The sequence below is a fragment of the Electrophorus electricus genome, chromosome 22 (genome assembly GCF_041902795.1).
Source record: "Electrophorus electricus isolate QZ-2024a chromosome 22, ASM4190279v1, whole genome shotgun sequence".
Classification (NCBI taxonomy): domain Eukaryota; kingdom Metazoa; phylum Chordata; class Actinopteri; order Gymnotiformes; family Gymnotidae; genus Electrophorus; species Electrophorus electricus.
This window is the reverse complement of record NC_137518.1, coordinates 735410-752500: the sequence shown is the minus strand read 5'-3', so window position 1 is coordinate 752500 and position 17091 is coordinate 735410. Positions and strand designations below refer to the sequence as shown.

The window sequence follows — 17091 nt, the reverse complement described above, 5'->3', positions numbered from 1 at the left end:
CACCATTCTACATACTAACCCTGTCACCATTCTACCATACTAACCGTCACCATTCTACCATACTAACCCTGTCACCATTCTACATACTAACCCTGTCACCATTCTACCATACTAACCCTGCCACCATTCTACATACTAACCCTGTCACCATTCTACCATACTAACCCTGCCACCATTCTACATACTAACCCTGCCACCATTCTACCATACTAACCCTGTCACCATTCTACATACTAACCCTGTCACCATTCTACATACTAACCCTGTCACCATTCTACCATACTAATCCTGCCACCATTCTACATACTAACCCTGTCACCATTCTACCATACTAACCGTCACCATTCTACCATACTAACCCTGTCACCATTCTACCATACTAACCCTGTCACCATTCTACCATACTAACCGTCACCATTCTACCCTACTAACCCTGTCACCATTCTACCATACTAACCCTGTCACCATTCTACCATACTAATCCTGCCACCATTCTACATACTAACCCTGTCACCATTCTACCATACTAACCCTGTCACCATTCTACCATACTAACCCTGTCACCATTCTACCATACTAACCGTCACCATTCTACCCTACTAACCCTGTCACCATTCTACATACTAACCCTGTCACCATTCTACCATACTAACCGTCACCATTCTACCATACTAACCCTGTCACCATTCTACATACTAACCCTGTCACCATTCTACCATACTAACCCTGCCACCATTCTACATACTAACCCTGTCACCATTCTACCATACTAACCCTGCCACCATTCTACATACTAACCCTGCCACCATTCTACCATACTAACCCTGTCACCATTCTACATACTAACCCTGTCACCATTCTACATACTAACCCTGTCACCATTCTACCATACTAATCCTGCCACCATTCTACATACTAACCCTGTCACCATTCTACCATACTAACCCTGTCACCATTCTACCATACTAACCCTGTCACCATTCTACCATACTAACCGTCACCATTCTACCCTACTAACCCTGTCACCATTCTACATACTAACCCTGTCACCATTCTACCATACTAACCCTGCCACCATTCTACATACTAACCCTGTCACCATTCTACATACTAACCCTGTCATCATTCTACCATACTAACCCTGTCACCATTCTACCATACTAACCCTGCCATCATTCTTTCCTACTAACCCTGTCATCATTTTACCCTCCAAACCCTCAATCTATCTATCTATCTATCTATCTATCTATCTATCTATCTATCTATCTATCTATCTATCTATCTATCTATCTATCTATCTATCTATCTATCGTGTTTCATTTTCAACTTGGCTGCTATACCTTGTGAGGCACTAAGCAGGCAGTTATAACAGCTAACCTAACAAGGTTAACACTCCATCCAAAGCACCTAGCAGTGAACTCATGGCTTGCCCTACAGCTGTGTGACCTGGGCTCAGGGTCAGGTCGCGGCTCGCTGATGGACAACCCTGTCTCTCCCCTTCCCCGCAGCTCACGACACGGGCCTGGTGGCTCTTCAGGTGGCAGCCAGCAGCCAGATCATCTCCAACTCTGTGGTGTTCGAGTACAAGGCCCGTGCACTGCCGGCACTGCCAACCTCGCAGCACGACTGGCTCTCACTGGACGGTAAGTCCCCTCGGCCCCGCCCACATGCTCCTGACATGGGCCCTTCGCTTGCAACTGTGAGTAGTCCGCTGTGATTAGTGGATCAGTGCCGCTGTCTGACAGACTGGCTGTTGCTATAGGTATCCTGAGTGAGGGTGAATCAGGATGAATCAGGGTTGATCAGGCTTGATCAAAGTGAATCAAAATGAATCAGGATGAATTAGGATGATTCAGAGTGAATCAGGTTGAATCAGGATGAATCTGAGTGAATCAGGATGAATCTGAAGGAATCAGTGAATCAGGGTGAATCAAGATGAATTAGGGTGAATCGGAGTGAATCAGGGTGAATCAGGTGTCTAAAACTGGAACTTTTTGTGGGCATGCTCTGTTGGCTCTGACCCAGAGCCACTCATACATAAGGACGGTTCATGTGGTAAATGGAACATAGTGGAAAAAGAAATGAAAGCACCAGAGTCAGCGGTGCAGAGCACAGCTAAAAATTAGCCACAGAACGGTTCAAATGAGCCTTTAATAATAACAGACCATCTAACTAAGTGGATCATTGAAGCCGTGGGCCTGGCGCGGGTGTTACTGTGTCCCTTCAAAGACACAGCAACACAGCTCAAACAAACTCACACTCCCTGCCTGCTGGAATTCACCCTAAGGCTTCTTCAAGTTCAGGACAGGGCTAGGAGGGACAGGACGTGTGTGTGTGTGTGTGTGTGGGTGTGTGTGTGTGTGGGTGTGTGTGTGTGGGGGGGGGTGTGATTGTGTGTGTGTGTGTGTGTGGGGGGTGATTGTGTGTGTGTGTGTGGGTGTGTGTGTGTGGGGGGTGTGTGATTGTGTGTGTGTGTGGGGGGGGTGTGATTGTGTGTGTGTGGGGGAGGGTGATTGTGTGTGTGTGTGTGTGTGTGTGTGTGTGTGTGTGTGTGTGTGTGTGTGTGTGTGCGTGCGTGCGTGCGTAAGCAGCTAGACACACAAGCCTTACCCATGTGTACTGAAACGGTGAAGCCATGATGATTGTAGTTAGAGTTTCTGTATTTCCAGGTTGGGAACATGCAGAGTCAAGCAGTTCAGCACTGTTAGCACTGTTAGCACTGCACTCTGTTTCTCTGCGTCCTGTTGCAGCACGTTTGTGAATGTGAGGAGAGAAGTCATGAGTGGGGCTGAAGGACTTGACAAGTGTCAACACTTTTCACTGACTCATAACGGAGTTGTGGACGTGTTTTATTGATTTTTATTTTACATTAAAACTTAATGTAAATACACTGCTGTTGTAGGTGTACTCACACCATTTGCACACTACGGTGGGACGTATATAAGCGAAAAGAGCAAGTGTTTGTGATCAGGTGTGATTGTGTGTTTTAGCTGCTTCACTACTGTTACAGATGAACTACTGTTACAGATGAACTACTGTTGCAGCTGAACTACTATTACAGCTGAACTACCATTACAGATGAACTACCGTTAAAGCTGAACTACCGTTAAAGCTGAACTACTGTTGGAGTTGAACTACTGTTGCAGCTGAACTACTATTACAGCTGAACTACTGTTGCAGCTGAACTACTGTTACAGCTGAACTACTGTTACAGCTAAACTACCATTACAGATGAACTACCGTTGAAGATGAACTACTGTTCATAGTGTTGGGGTGCTGTCAAACGGCACATGTGGTAAAGACCACAGGACTGTAAAGCTGAGATGAGCTTGTTCTCTGGGTGAAGATATAACCTTCAAGTAAATGAACCTTAACCTCAGATAAAACCTTCACTCCCATGCGTTACAGTCCTCGCGTCTCGGCAGCACGCTGCGCGGGGTGAAAGACAACTCGCATCAGACTCATTAGCAACGCGAAGCAGATGCGCTTCTGCAACGTCGCTGTTCGGTCGCTGTTCGGTAGTCTGACGTTTTCTGGCAGGTTCCTCGCGCTCGCCGCGCGCTTCTCCTGGACGCGTTCAGGGCGTTATATGTGAAGCGCGTGGCACAGGCGCTCGTGTTGATTTGTCATAATGCAGGGGAAAGGTTCGTCTGCAGCATTGCAGGTACAGCGGCACGAGGAAAGGCAGACAAGGGCAGGGATAAAAGCCCTGCTCGCGGACACAAATATGTCGGAAAAGCAAACGAGACAACAGGGCGAGGAGCTAAAGAGTCCTATTGTCCGATCCGTTTGTCTGCACACGCAGCCGGTTCCGATTAACCGACACCACCCCAGCAGAAACGCCCGAGACGAGGAACATGATAGCGCACTGCACAGGGTTAACGGAGCACAAACGCGCGCTGTAGCGGGAGCCAAAGAGATGCGGGATTTTCCCCTCGCGGTAAAACGGTATCTTTAACAAAGAGAATAATATCCTAGCTCTTTCCCCCAGGTTTGGGTTTGGGAGCTCTAGTGTTAAAACAAAACACCAGCTACTAGCCTTTTAAATCGACAGGCTGATTGTTGCTAATAAAAAGGGAAATGCGATGCCCGCGTGGAATAGTGGCGCGCGAGTGCGCCCTGGCGCGTCCGTGTCCCTGCGGCGGCTGAGCTCCAGCGTCCACACCGCGAGCGTTTTCGTGAAGTGACACGAGACAAACCAGTAGCGCGGAGTGGAGAGGAGGAGGAGGAGTTGGAGGAGGCGGGGGTCGTCTTTATGCTCCTCTCTGCTCACTTCCACTTTGTTCTATTGTTGTTGGGTCTTTGGCACGCTGGCTCTCCACTAACGAGCCGCTTCGTTTTCTGCTTTTACTGGTAACGTCGGAAAGTATGTGTGAGTGACAGACGACACGAGGACTTGGGTCAGTATGTCGTCCGATCGTTTTTCATGTGATTGTATGTGCTGTGATCCTTAGACCTGCATCTTGCGTGGCTGTGAAAGTATCGCACACGCGCTGAGTTGTGCAGTTTTCAGTCGCTGGTCGGGTACGCCGCGCGCAGCGGACCAAAGTTTGACACGCGATGTGTGCACAGCTGTGTGAAGCACGCCTTCCCCGCTGTGTGTTTGCCCGCGTCTGTCGGGTGTCTTCTGCAGAGTCCTGCTGCTGGGTTTGCTTCTTTCTAACTCGCTTTGTTATGGCTGAACGCGCGTCTCGCTCTTCCAACACTGCCTGCACGTGAAGCCGCCGTGCCGGTGAGTGACCACTGCAAGGGGACCCGGTGGAAAAATACTTGGCTGCACGAGACTGGCGCGACACAACCTAAAAATATATCGCAGCTCCTCTTGAAGTTTTGAAGTTTCCTAAAATCCGGAAGGCTTTAGTAATCTTGGCGCGTACCGTGATATTTATGCGCTGGCCTCGCGTGCACCTGCATGTCCTAATCCAGCAGCTGTCTGTAACTTTGTAAAAGAATAATGGTTTTATCTTTGGGTCTGGCCACCATGGATCAGTGCTCTGGAGCCTGGTCCATTTTCGGAGCCATCTGTGGTTAAACAGTGACAGACAGTGAGAATGTTGAGGGAGAGACCGTCTGGTAGACAGGTCAGGTCTGGAACACGTTCAGCTTCTGAACAATGTGGCACCTGCTGACTGTATCGCAAAACAGCTTTTGTCGCGTTATTTACTGTGGGTAGGAAGAGAGGCTGCCGTAGGCTTAAACGATTCTTCTACTGACTTGTTGACAACTTTCTTGGTAGTGTGATTTGTACCCAAAGCCCATTATAGACTGACTGAGTAAAACGTACATTCCAGGTTGAAGAGACACTGTAGTTCCTCTCCTGTTCCTGCAATTGTTTCCTTAGATGGAAACTGGGTCACTTTAATCAAGCCTTGCCATGAAAGGTCAAAGTTGACTGTTCCGCACTGATGAGATTTCCAGCAGAACGCCTGGATTAGCGGTTAAAGCTCCAGGCCAGGCAGTGGAGCTGGACCTGCTCTGGACACTGCAGTATATCTGAGTCCTGCTTGAAATGTCAGACTGTCGTCAGGACATCGCAGCCTGATCTCTGTGTCCCACGTGCCTTCAGTCTTGCACATTTCCCTGGAAAAAGAGCTGTCATAAACAAACTGGATTATTCACTCCAGATCAGTCTAGTGCCGAAGCCAAAGTGAGATTTTATTTGAAATACAGTAGCAGTGAATTATACTGATACTGTATTTAATGTCTTTTATATTTCTGAAACTAGACCATGCCTTGGATAAAGTATATTATTTGTAATCTGTCCAACATAAATTATTCTGTTGTTTCAGCCTATTTGAAACAACAGAACAACATTGCACCCTGGTACCTGAGATGAAACTGTCTCCACAAGGTCTCTGTGATGAATGGCATCCTTACAAAAGGCACAGAGCCTGGAGAAAACACTGAGACGTGGGGGGATGCAGACAACAGGAGTATGCATCTCCAGTGTGCAAGGTCTTCTGGGGCTGGACGCATTTGTTTCTCTGAGTCAACACTGGTTGCACTGGTACTGCTTAAAACTAAGGAACCAGAATGGTCCTAGTTAGAGGCAGGGGGGCACAGCTCAAACAGGTTAGAGGTGGGTGGCCACCTCTGCTGGTCTGGCGTACATGCTGTTTGGGATGGTCTGTTTTAAAACAGTTGTGAAATGAAGGCACATCATGTCAGAGACAAATGTTCAGTGCACAGAGGCAGAGAAGCCTGTTATTCCCACATGGAGCAGTATTTCAGCCCAGCACTATGATGTCAACTATGATGTGAAAAGCAGGATGAAGGGAGGCAGTACATGTCCCTGCTGGAGTTACACTGGGCAGAGGTAATGGCATCTTGGCCGGGCCACGCCCCTCGCACTCGGAGCAGGAATGCTTGTCCCGGCTTTGATCCGCTAACGTGCTCTAAATTAGGAGCTCTCAGCCCAGCTCATCCCTCAGAGATACAGACAAGGTGCATTACAACTACAGCCCAGATCCCCACCACACACAGTCCCCATCCCTCAAACACCCCACACACCTTTGGTGCTCTGGTTTTCTTTGTTTCTTTTTCAGTTTGGGTTTGGCTGCCGTGATTCTGATTGGTCCAGAATTATTTGTGATTTCAGAGTCGAAAGGTTATGACCCCACAAAATTCCGTTGTTTGCGGCATTTACATTTACATCGCGTCGGAAACCGATGATAAACAGGTGATGTGGGCGCGGGGGAGGCGTGGAGGAGACCGGGCGTTGTTGCCTACGTTGGGTAGCGTTTAAGTGACTTGACCCTCGGGCCATTCGAGATACTGCACTCTGGTCCCTTAAATGAAACCTCCACAGAACGGTTTGAGCGCCGATTACACCAGCAATCAAAGGCACCCGCTGAATTCCTGCCGCACGAGCAGTCGTACCATCCTGGGCATCAACAAGTGTGTGACAGCCTCATTTGCGCTCAGGGCGATAGAATGGTGCAAGATCCCCCACTGTAGCGCATGATGCAACATTGGAGAAACCAGGCTAGACTCTGCAGGAGGTTACGTTACACTGAAGCCCACAGTCAGCCTGGCAACAGAGACACCACAGCGCCAACTACATGCCAGGACTCGCGCGCTTGGCCGACACACTGACAGGAGAAGCTGATGCAGCCCAGCTTCAGCTGGTAACTTTTGTTGTTGTTGTTGTTGTTTTGGTTTCTTGTTTATTTGTTTTTGTTTGTTTGTTTAGAATGATGGCTAAGTCAGTGTTTATGTAAGCCTTGTGTTTTTGTTGGTACACTAGTGTGTGTGTGTGGGGGGGGGATTTTTGAATGCTGAGGGTAAGGTGTTTCGGGGTCTAATCTCAGATGTTTGATGTTTTAGCCGTGCGTTTCACGTGTGCTGTTTTCACATGTTTTAGGCATGCGTTTTCCGTGTGCTGTGTTGGGAGTGTTCTGGAGTTTTGAGTGCAGGTTAGAGACAGACAAGCACAGGTCTAAGCGTATTGGGGACAGACAGGCACATGCCTCTGGTGCCTCTGGTGTCTCTGGTGCACTTTTTCAGTGTGTAAACATGGCTTTTGGTCTGATATACAGTGGTGTGTATGGCTGTGTTCCTGTTGTTTAAGACGTTTCAGTGCAGACTTGTAAATTGGGCTTAAGTGAATCTCTCGGATTATCTCAAGGAATTTGTCATTAGAATTAGTCCTGCACTGAAAATATGATAACATGATAATCTAATAGCATCTTGAATACAAGCAAAATACATCTAATTCTCTTTTTAAGATTATTATAAAACTGTAATAAAACAATCCAGTTTATATCTAAAGAGTTTTATTAATTTTATTCATTCAAATTAAATTATCTTATTACAGCAGATAAGATTTGACTGATAATTATTGCGTGAATGAGGCTAAATCTCTGTCATTGCAGTAAGATAATTTCTCAGTAATTTAAGATTACTTAAATTAGTAAAACTCTAGAAACAAAAATGATTATTGTCTTATAATTAATTTGAGACAAAAAAATCTATTTACATTGACAATGTTTTCTCTTGCTAATATATTTTTGCGGTGTGGTTGAAACACAGAGCGTGCAGTGGGGTTGAGAATGAAGTGTCATTAGCGTTGTCCTTAACTGGTGTGAGCCTCCACACAAAGCTCTCAGCGGTTAGTAACCTGCTCCCTCTGGTCCTCTCTGCCTGCCTCCCATTTGCTGTGGCCCTGGGCTGTGGGAGGGGCCACGGGGGGAGGGCTGAACGTTGATTATGTCACGACGTTGTTGTAGTGTGATTTGGCCCCTCCCCCCACCTCCTCCAACCCGCTTTGGCGTACGTGCACCGCATTCTGAGTCACTCGCAGTGGACAGAGAGAGAGAGAGAACGAGAGACAGAAAGAGAGAGAGGGAGGGAGGGAGGGAGGGAGAGAGAGGGAGAGGGAGAGAGAGAGCCGGCAGCAGGTGGAGATGACATCATCTGCACTGCACCAACACTGCAGCACTGTTTGAACAAAGCCAGTATGGTTGGCCAGTACAGACACTTCTGTCGCCTTGGTGACAGGGTCAGTATCTTGCAGGAAGACGCTGTCTGCTCGCACATGTATGTGTATTAAAATCTGTTGTGGATGTGCTACTGTTCCAGTAGCTTATAAACATGTTAAAACACATCCTGTCTATACCGACAGTGTCTTTGTGTCTGCACATCTCAAACTAGCACACACTCTTCATCACGGTACCTGCCTTGTGTTCAGGCTTATGTTTGTGCACCGGAAAATCAAAAATACATTTTACCAAACCTACACTTTCAGTTTTGTCACCTTTAAATAAAATCTGATTAAAATGAGCCTCCATTTGAAATGCAGCCAAGGACATGGCAACAGTCAGCTGACCAGCATGTCAGTTTTAGTGTGTGCCGCGGATGACGTCAGAGGACGGCCAGCAGGGGGCGCTGACCGGCTCCTCTGGGGTCTGTCCAACAGATAACCAGTTCAGAATGTCGATCCTGGAGCGGCTGGAGCAGATGGAGCGCAGGATGGCGGAGATGGCCAGCCAGCAGCAGCCTGGGGGTGGGGCAGCGTCGGAGAGCGGCGTGACAGATGGAGGCAGGAGCGGAGTAGGTGACGGACGAGGCAGCTCTGACCAGTCCCAGGTCAGCACCACCCTGTGCCCTTGCTTATTGGCCCTTTAATGTGCCTTTAATGTGCCTTTAATGTGCTTTTAATCCTGCGTGCTGCCAGTTCTCTACTGGCCCAGGCCAGACCCAGGCGGGAAGCTCCTTCGAGAGCCGCGTGGTGGTGGTGTGTGAGAAGATGATGAACCGCACCTGCTGGGCCAAGTCCAAGCACCTGATCCACTCCAAGACCTTCCGGGGCATGACCCTGCTCCACCTGGCGGCTGCCCAGGGTTACGCCACGCTCATCCAGACCCTCATCAAGTGGCGGTGAGGGTCCGTGTAGCATGGGCAGAACTGCGGGACTGTTGCATCATTGATCGCAGGTCTGTGTTGTGGGTCACTGGTAACTCTTTCCTCTCCACCTCCACAGCAACAAACATGCGGACAGTATCGACCTGGAGCTTGAAGTGGACCCCTTAAACGTGGACCACTTCTCCTGCACGCCCCTGGTGAGTGTCTCCACGGGCCAGTTTGGGAAGGTTCCTGTTGCCTCAGTGTTGTGATGGCCAAACTTGTCACCCACGTTTCCCTCAGATGTGGGCCTGCGCTTTGGGGCACACAGAGGCTGCCGTGGCTCTCTATAAGTGGGATCGACGCGCCCTGGCTATCCCCGACTCTCTGGGCCGGTTACCGCTGGCAACAGCACGATCCCGTGGCCACACGAAGCTGGCAGAGTGTCTGGAGAATCTTCAGAGGGAGGAACAGCAGCAGCAGCCTGCCGGGACTACAACTCCCAACATGCCGTTCCCCCAATCTGCTGAAAGCTCCACAACAGAGGGATGGATGGACGTCTGGAGCAGTGAGTCTGCCCCAGTCGGCCTGAGAGGGAGCAGCATGGCAGCCTCTGCCTCCAGCGCAAATCCAGGTCAACAGTGGCACTTCACTCGTGTGCTTCACCGGTGTGCTCCACCCATGTGCTTAACCCGTGTACTTCACCTGTGTGCTAATTAGGTTTCAGGATGTGCTAGTGAGGAATCTCCTCCAGCGTGTGAACGCAAGGGCACTAAACTTCATACAGCCACAACTGCAGTAGCTGTGTTTCTCAGATACGTGTGTGTGTGTGTGTGTGTGTCCTTTTCCCTGAAATATGTCTGTTGGTTTGTATCCCTACAGATTTGAGGAGACCCAGATCTGAACCTTCCGGTTTCTACCCCAACGATAGCCAAGGGGACGCTCCATTAACGAAGAAACACAAGCCAAACCCCCAGAGCCTCCACCCACGGCAGGGCAAGTTCACCTCAGACGAGCAAGTTCTCCACACGCCAGCGTGCTCTCCTAAACGGCCCCTGGAGGGCGGCGTGGACCAGGAGGCGGGCAGGGCGGAGCCGTCTCATGCCAAGCTGGCCTCAGCCTGTGGAGCCGTGCGCTGGGGCGCGAGACAGGCCCTGGGACAGGCTGCGGGGCGCAGAGGGCCGGTCACAGGGTTCGCTAAAGAGAGGCTGGCCTGCAGGCTGAGGTTGAGGGAAGCGGGTGGAGCAGGGACCGTCTCTGAGCTTCTGGCCAGCCAGGAGGGCATGGACAACCCTGGAGACCTGCAGGTAAGGCCAAAAGGTCCGCCCGCCCACCCGTGGGCACCTCCAGCCCACACACGTCAGGCTCCATCTGTTATTTAAAACACTAATTCCACTGTGACCTCTTAGCTACAGAGCAGGATTAAGTGCCTGTTAGTGTGGGAGAGACGGTGGAGGTTTTTCTGAGCGCCTTGATCCGCACAAGCTCGTACAGCGTGTCCTACATCCTTAACCAATCTGACTTACGCACACAGATGTCACTAACATGAGGACTGGACTGATAGATGATGTCATCACCCCCCTCCCCAGAAACAGTGGTCCATTCCCTGACTGCTATAATCCCACCATCTCTGTTTAATGTACTTAGTACTTACCCAGACATCAACTTCAGCCTAATGAATATGTATTTTTAAGGACTCCTGCCAACAACAAACCTTTATCAGTCATTTCCACAGTTATTTTAGTTTCATCTTGATCTTGAACAACCCTTTTTTCATTAAAAGACTAAAATATGTTTTTATAGACCTGCCCTAATTCAGTCATGTACTTTTAAAAGAAAGTTTACAATAATGCTTTATATTGTTGTTTGTATATCTCCAGTATATGTATATGTATATGTATGTATGTATATGTATATGTATATATATGTATATGTATATGTATTTATGTATATGTATTGGAATATGTATATCTCCATAATAGATGATGGATTTTTCCACATGAGCAAAAAGAAGTACTTTATTAACCATTATATTTTAAACAGAGGATTTCAAACAGTGGTTTAATAGATTTTTACATAATAAATGTCACATATGTGGTTAGGTAGACATTGTGCAATCCTAACTAACATTCGGTTCCTACCAGTGTGTCAAGGTTAGCATGTTAACCACCAGAATAAGTACTCAGAATACAGCCCCCTCCCCTGTGTGACTCCAAGTCTACAGTCAGCAAAACTATTTTTATTGTATTACAGTCAGCAAAAAATTACCTTCGCACACCAAAAATAAAAGGTACAAAGTTATGTATTATGGATCGGTCTTATTTCTGGGGTTTGGGGACAGACTCAGAGTGCAGGCTTTGCCCTGATGTAGGAGCAAGTCCTCGAGTACCCAGTGTGTTCCTGCTTCTTTCAGACCAACATCATGACCCTGGCCGAGCACATCATCGAGGCCACTCCAGATCACATCAAGAGTGAGAACTTTGTATCTGCAGAGGCTGTAACCCTGGACAGCGTTGGGGTGAACAACACCATGAGCTGGCTGGCTACTTACCTCGGAGACGCAGAAAGGTACTTGGAGTGCTGGAAATGATTGATTTCATTGTCTCTTTTTTATTTTTTATTATTATTTTTTCTGTAAGCACACTGTGACACATTAATGATGGTTCAGTTTGGTTTAGCTTGACGCTACATGTGGAAAATCTGTCGTGATACGGCGAACATACGGCGGTTAATTCCAACACGGTTGTGTTTCTCCAGGTTCCTGCACAGTGAGCCCCTGGCGCCCCCTGCCGGCGTGGCGCAGCCCGAGTCGGACGGCCCTCTCGGAAGACTCACCCTTCCTTCTCCGGCCGACTGGAGCGCTTTTCTCAACGCCTCCCACAGCAAAGAGGAGCAGGACCTGGCCCGGCTGGCACTGTCCGACCACGAGCAGAGAGAGCTGTACGAGGCGGCCCGGCAGGTCCAGAGTACCTTCCGCAAGTCTAAGGTAGGGCGGGGGTCCGGCCAGGTCCGGACTGCTCTCGGGCTGCCGTGGTGTCTTTATGGTGTTATTTGCAATGTTTATTGTTGCCCGGATACAAAGGTTGTGTTGTGTTGTTTGGTGTGATGAGGTAAAGACCTAAACCACGTGGCTCGGGTTCTGGGTTTCCGTGGTAACTGGTCGGGTGCTGTCGGGGTAAAGCATGTGACATTTGCTTGAGCTCAGCATGGCCTGTGTTGCAGAATGACTGCACTGCTCTGTGTGTATGTGTCGGTGATGAGCCCATCGCCAACTCTGGAACACACGGGTTATTCAAACACACATCCCCAGTGATGCACTGCTTGCCAGCTTGTAAGGAATAACCTTCCCCACGTGCGTGTGTCGTCTCCAGGCAGTCACCTTGGTCTGGATCTCTCCCTGAGTTTCAGGAACTCAGCCAATCTGAGCGGACTTCGTGGCCAGCTACAAAACAAATGCCATCTCCGTGGTCAAGCACGTGCCACCTCCCTGTGAATACTAACCTCTCTCTCCTCTGCTCTCCTCTCTCCTCCTCTCCTGTTCTCCTCTCTTCTTCTCCTTGCCTGTCCTCTTTTCTCCACCCCATCCCCCCTTCTCTACCTCCTCCAGGGGCGTCCACTGAGAGAACAGCAGGAGTTGGCAGCTGCTGTTATCCAGCGCTGTTATAAGAAATACAAACAGGTAAAAGTTTGTAACCTCAGAACTTCTGATTAACCCTTCGGTCTGATTAACCCTTCGGTCTGATTAGCCCATTAGTCTGATTAACCCTTCAGTCTGATTAGCCCGTTAGTCTGATTAACCCTTCAGTCTGATTAGCCCGTTAGTCTGATTAACCCTTCAGTCTGATTAGCCCGTTAGTCTGATGAACCCTTTAGCCTGATTAACCTGTTAGTCTAATTAACCCTTTAGGCTGATTAGCCCATTAGTCTGATTAGCCCTTCAGTCTGATTAACCCTTCAGTCTGATTAGCCCTTTAGTCTGATTAGCCCGTTAGTCTGATTAACCCTTCAGTCTGATTAGCCCTTCAGTCTGATTAGCCCATTAGTCTGATTGACCCTTCAGTCTGATTAGCCCGTTAGTCTGATTAACCCTTCAGTCTGATTAGCTCTTCAGTCTGATTAGCCCGTTAGTCTGATTAGCCCTTCAGTCTGATTAGCCCGTTAGTCTGATTAACCCTTCAGTCTGATTAGCCTGTTAGTCTGATTAATCCTTCAGTCTGATTAACCCTTCAGTCTGATTAGCCCGTTAGTCTGATTAACCCTTCAGTCTGATTAGCCCGTTAGTCTAATTAACCCTTTAGGCTGATTAGCCCATTAGTCTGATTAACTCTTCAGTCTGATTAGCCCTTCAGTCTGATTAACCCTTCAGTCTGATTAACCCTTCAGTCTGATTAGCCCTTTAGTCTGATTAGCCTGTTAGTCTGATTAACCCTTCAGTCTGATTAGCCCTTCAGTCTGATTAGCCCATTAGTCTGATTGACCCTTCAGTCTGATTAGCCCTTCAGTCTGATTAGCCCTTCAGTCTGATTAGCCTGTTAGTCTGATTAGCCTGTTAGTCTGATTAATCCTTCAGTCTGATTATCCCATTAGTATGATTGACCCTTCAGTCTGATTAGCCCGTTAGTCTGATTAACCCTCCAGTCTGATTATCCCTTCGGTCTGATTAACCCTTCAGTCTGATTAACCCTTCGGTCTGATTAGCCCTTCAGTCTGATTAGCCCGTTAGTCTGATTATCCCTTCGGTCTGATTAACCCGTCAGTCTGATTAGCCCTTTGGTCTGATTATCCCTTCAGTCTGATTAGCCCGTTAGTCTGATTAACCCTTCGGTCTGAATAGCCCTTCGGTCTGATTAGCCCTTCAGTCTGATTAGCCCATTAGTCTGATTAACCCTTCGGTCTGATTAGCCCTTCGGTCTGATTAGCCCTTCAGTCTGGTTAGCCCTTCAGTCTGATTAGCCCTTTGGTCTGTCCAGTAGTTGTGTTGTACACACTTTCTTGTCCATTTTCTTTCCCTCACAAGCTGACCTGGATCGCCTTGAAGGTAATATGACCATTTTTATTAAGTAATTAAGTCTTTTATATCATGTACATTTTTTCCACACCATAAGAGATATAATAGAATATTACACGCAGAGTGTGTGCTGTTAGTTGTACAGGACGTGTGTTAGTCATGCTTGCAGAGGTCTTTGGTGCTCAGTTGCGTCTTCTGTCTTTGCTAGTATGCACTTTATAAGAAGATGACGCAGGCCGCCATCCTGATCCAGAGTAAATTCCGCAGCTACCACGAGCAGAAGAAGTTCCAGCAGAGTCGCCGCGCAGCCGTGCTGATCCAGCAATACTACCGCAGCTACAGGGAGCTGGGTCGCCCTGCCGCGCACACACACGCCGCAGCCGCGGCGGTCCTGGTGCAGCACAAACTCAGGTAGGAGCACCGCACACATGCCGGAGGAGCCTCACACACTCCACAGGAGCCTCACACACTTCACAGGAGCCGCACACACTCTGTAGGAGCCTCACACACTTTGCAGAAACCGCACACACTCTGTAGGAGCCTCACACACTCCACAGGAAACACATCTCATTCACAGTGGCCCAAATCTCAACATATGATGTAGCTACGCTTCCATCTGAGCAATGTTGCACAAAAACACTTTTGTCTCTAAGGGGAGAAAATAGCATTAACTGTAATATTTTACAAATGTCGGCAAAACCTTTTTCACATTGAAAAAATAACATTACAAGCATTGATGGTGTGTTTTTATAACATGCAGAAAGAAGAATTTGAGAGTTTCATATAGAAATATAAATAAAGTGAACATGGATCCGTACAATACAAATATAAATACAAATAAATATGACCATATAAATCAGAATCCAGCTGTAAGACTATTAAGAGGTATGTAAGGTAAGGGCTCATATCTGCCTCACTGTCCTGTTATTAAAAATGGAGAATACCCAGAATGTAACGCAGGAACTGGCCAGTACGTTCGTGCCTTTGAGTGTTATCTAGTTCTCCGTGCGCTATTACCTGCGTGGTTTTCCCTCAGTAGGGTGTGTAAATGTCAGAGAAACAAAAAACATGTACAATTTATGTTACACTTGAAATGTTTGATGGAAATGTGTCAAACATATTTTTATTCGATAAAGCAAAATTTATGTGACGTCATTTTTGGCAGGTAATGGCGTTGTTACATAAAGCCTTTTTATTGCTGGAAGGTCTGATGGAACACTGCTGGCTGCTGAGCACAAACTTGTTTTTGATGGGTTTTTATTACTTTTTATTTTATTACTTGCAAAATGTGCAAAGTGGAGCCGTGCGCAGTGAAGTGTTCTAGTGGGTGTGTTAATGAGCGTTGGAACTAAAGTGACTGGCTGTAGGACCCAGGGGACCCCTGTGCTTGGTGATGTTTCATGGTATTCATACTCTCTGCTTATGGATACATGCAACTGGATGTTTAATGCCCTACCTTTTCCATTTGTTGCCCACCCAGAAGTGGTCTACTGACCAAGCGTCAGGACCAGGCCGCACGGAAAATACTGCGATTCCTGCTGCGATGTCGCCATAGGTAAGCGGAAGGTTGGGCCCCGCCCACAGAGACACACAGAACCCATATAGTAACTCACTTCACAGCTACATCTGAAAACTAAGTAAACTGGCATCCCACCAAGATTTGTTTATGGCTTAAAACCTTACCAAAAATTCTACTACATTTTGAAGGTGTTTAGCAGACTTTAAAGGTAATTATAGAGGTGTTCATAATTTCGCTAATATCTCACTCCTTTCACTAATACCACGAGCAGCGCGTACTGTCAGGTTTTAAGGGTACACTGGCGCTCAGATGTACCGCGTGTCGTGTCGGGCTCCCTCCCCGAGCCGTCCTGAAGCGTGTGTGTGCTAACAGCTGTCTGGTGTTGTTTTGCTGTTTGCCAAAAGCCCCTTGGTGGACCATAGACTGTACAAACGGGTGAGTGGAGCCTCAGCAACTCAGTCTGCACCCCTCGGACTTGCTGCTTTATCACACCCCCTCTACCTCTCCCCTCGACATCCCTCTCTTCTTTGATCATGCTCTCACTTTTCTAAACCTGCCTACTTTCAGATTCCCTCTCCCTTCAGTCAGTGGTGCCCTTCCTGTGCCACTTGGCTTCTGTCTTTCTCTTTCGCTGTCTTTTCTCTCTCCATCTTCCTGTTTCTGTCGCTTTATGCCTGCTTGCATGATTGGCCAACTGGAACCTGAGTGGGTGGAGCCTCTGAATGAGAGAGAGGGAAAGAGAGGTCTAGCTAACTCGTTGGTGGCAACACTAACCAATCACGCTCTCTGGATTTGCACATTCTCCTAAATGTTTCCTCCATCTCTCTTACGAGGATGCTTTGAGGGCATTAGGACCCAGTGGACTGCTGAGTAGTGCGGATGGCATTGCATGATGGCCACTGGAGGCCTTGACTATATAAGGGCATGCTTTAATGATGTCACTTCCCTTAAGGCATGCTTTAATGATGTCACTTCCCTTAAGGAAGTGGTAATATCTGGAATGCTTTGCTGCCTGTTGTATATATTCCATTTTCCTTGGGGGGGGGGGGGGGGGTCTAGGTGCGTACTACCCATTTAGGCAATATTTGTGATTATATTTGTGATTATATTTGTGATTTTGGATACATATTTGTGTTTGGATACAACATTCTACAGTACATTTGCAGAAATACAGAGATGACATTACTCTTACACTGGATAACATTTTGGGCTATCAGATCTA

At 47.8% G+C, this 17091-nt stretch overlaps 1 protein-coding gene across 9 annotated transcripts in view; it reads left to right on the top strand.

Moving 5' to 3' along the window:
• Nucleotides 1-17091, top strand: part of camta1b (calmodulin binding transcription activator 1b) — a 228868-nt gene that overhangs the window by 204708 nt on the left and 7069 nt on the right. For 4 of the 9 annotated variants that reach the window (XM_081705221.1, XM_081705226.1, XM_081705225.1 and 1 more), the window contains 12 exons: nucleotides 1509-1643; nucleotides 8918-9087; nucleotides 9176-9378; nucleotides 9482-9560; nucleotides 9646-9976; nucleotides 10225-10649; nucleotides 11756-11910; nucleotides 12100-12328; nucleotides 12950-13021; nucleotides 14360-14380; nucleotides 14559-14761; nucleotides 15831-15905. In XM_081705221.1, the coding sequence (XP_081561347.1) occupies nucleotides 1509-1643; nucleotides 8918-9087; nucleotides 9176-9378; nucleotides 9482-9560; nucleotides 9646-9976; nucleotides 10225-10649; nucleotides 11756-11910; nucleotides 12100-12328; nucleotides 12950-13021; nucleotides 14360-14380; nucleotides 14559-14761; nucleotides 15831-15905 (2098 nt within the window). Of the gene's footprint in view, nucleotides 1-1508; nucleotides 1644-8917; nucleotides 9088-9175; nucleotides 9379-9481; nucleotides 9561-9645; nucleotides 9977-10224; nucleotides 10650-10876; nucleotides 11697-11755; nucleotides 11911-12099; nucleotides 12329-12949; nucleotides 13022-14359; nucleotides 14381-14558; nucleotides 14762-15830; nucleotides 15906-16273; nucleotides 16305-17091 lie in introns of those variants that run through there. The other 5 variants (XM_081705228.1, XM_035520342.2, XM_081705223.1 and 2 more) reach the window with 4 other exon arrangements.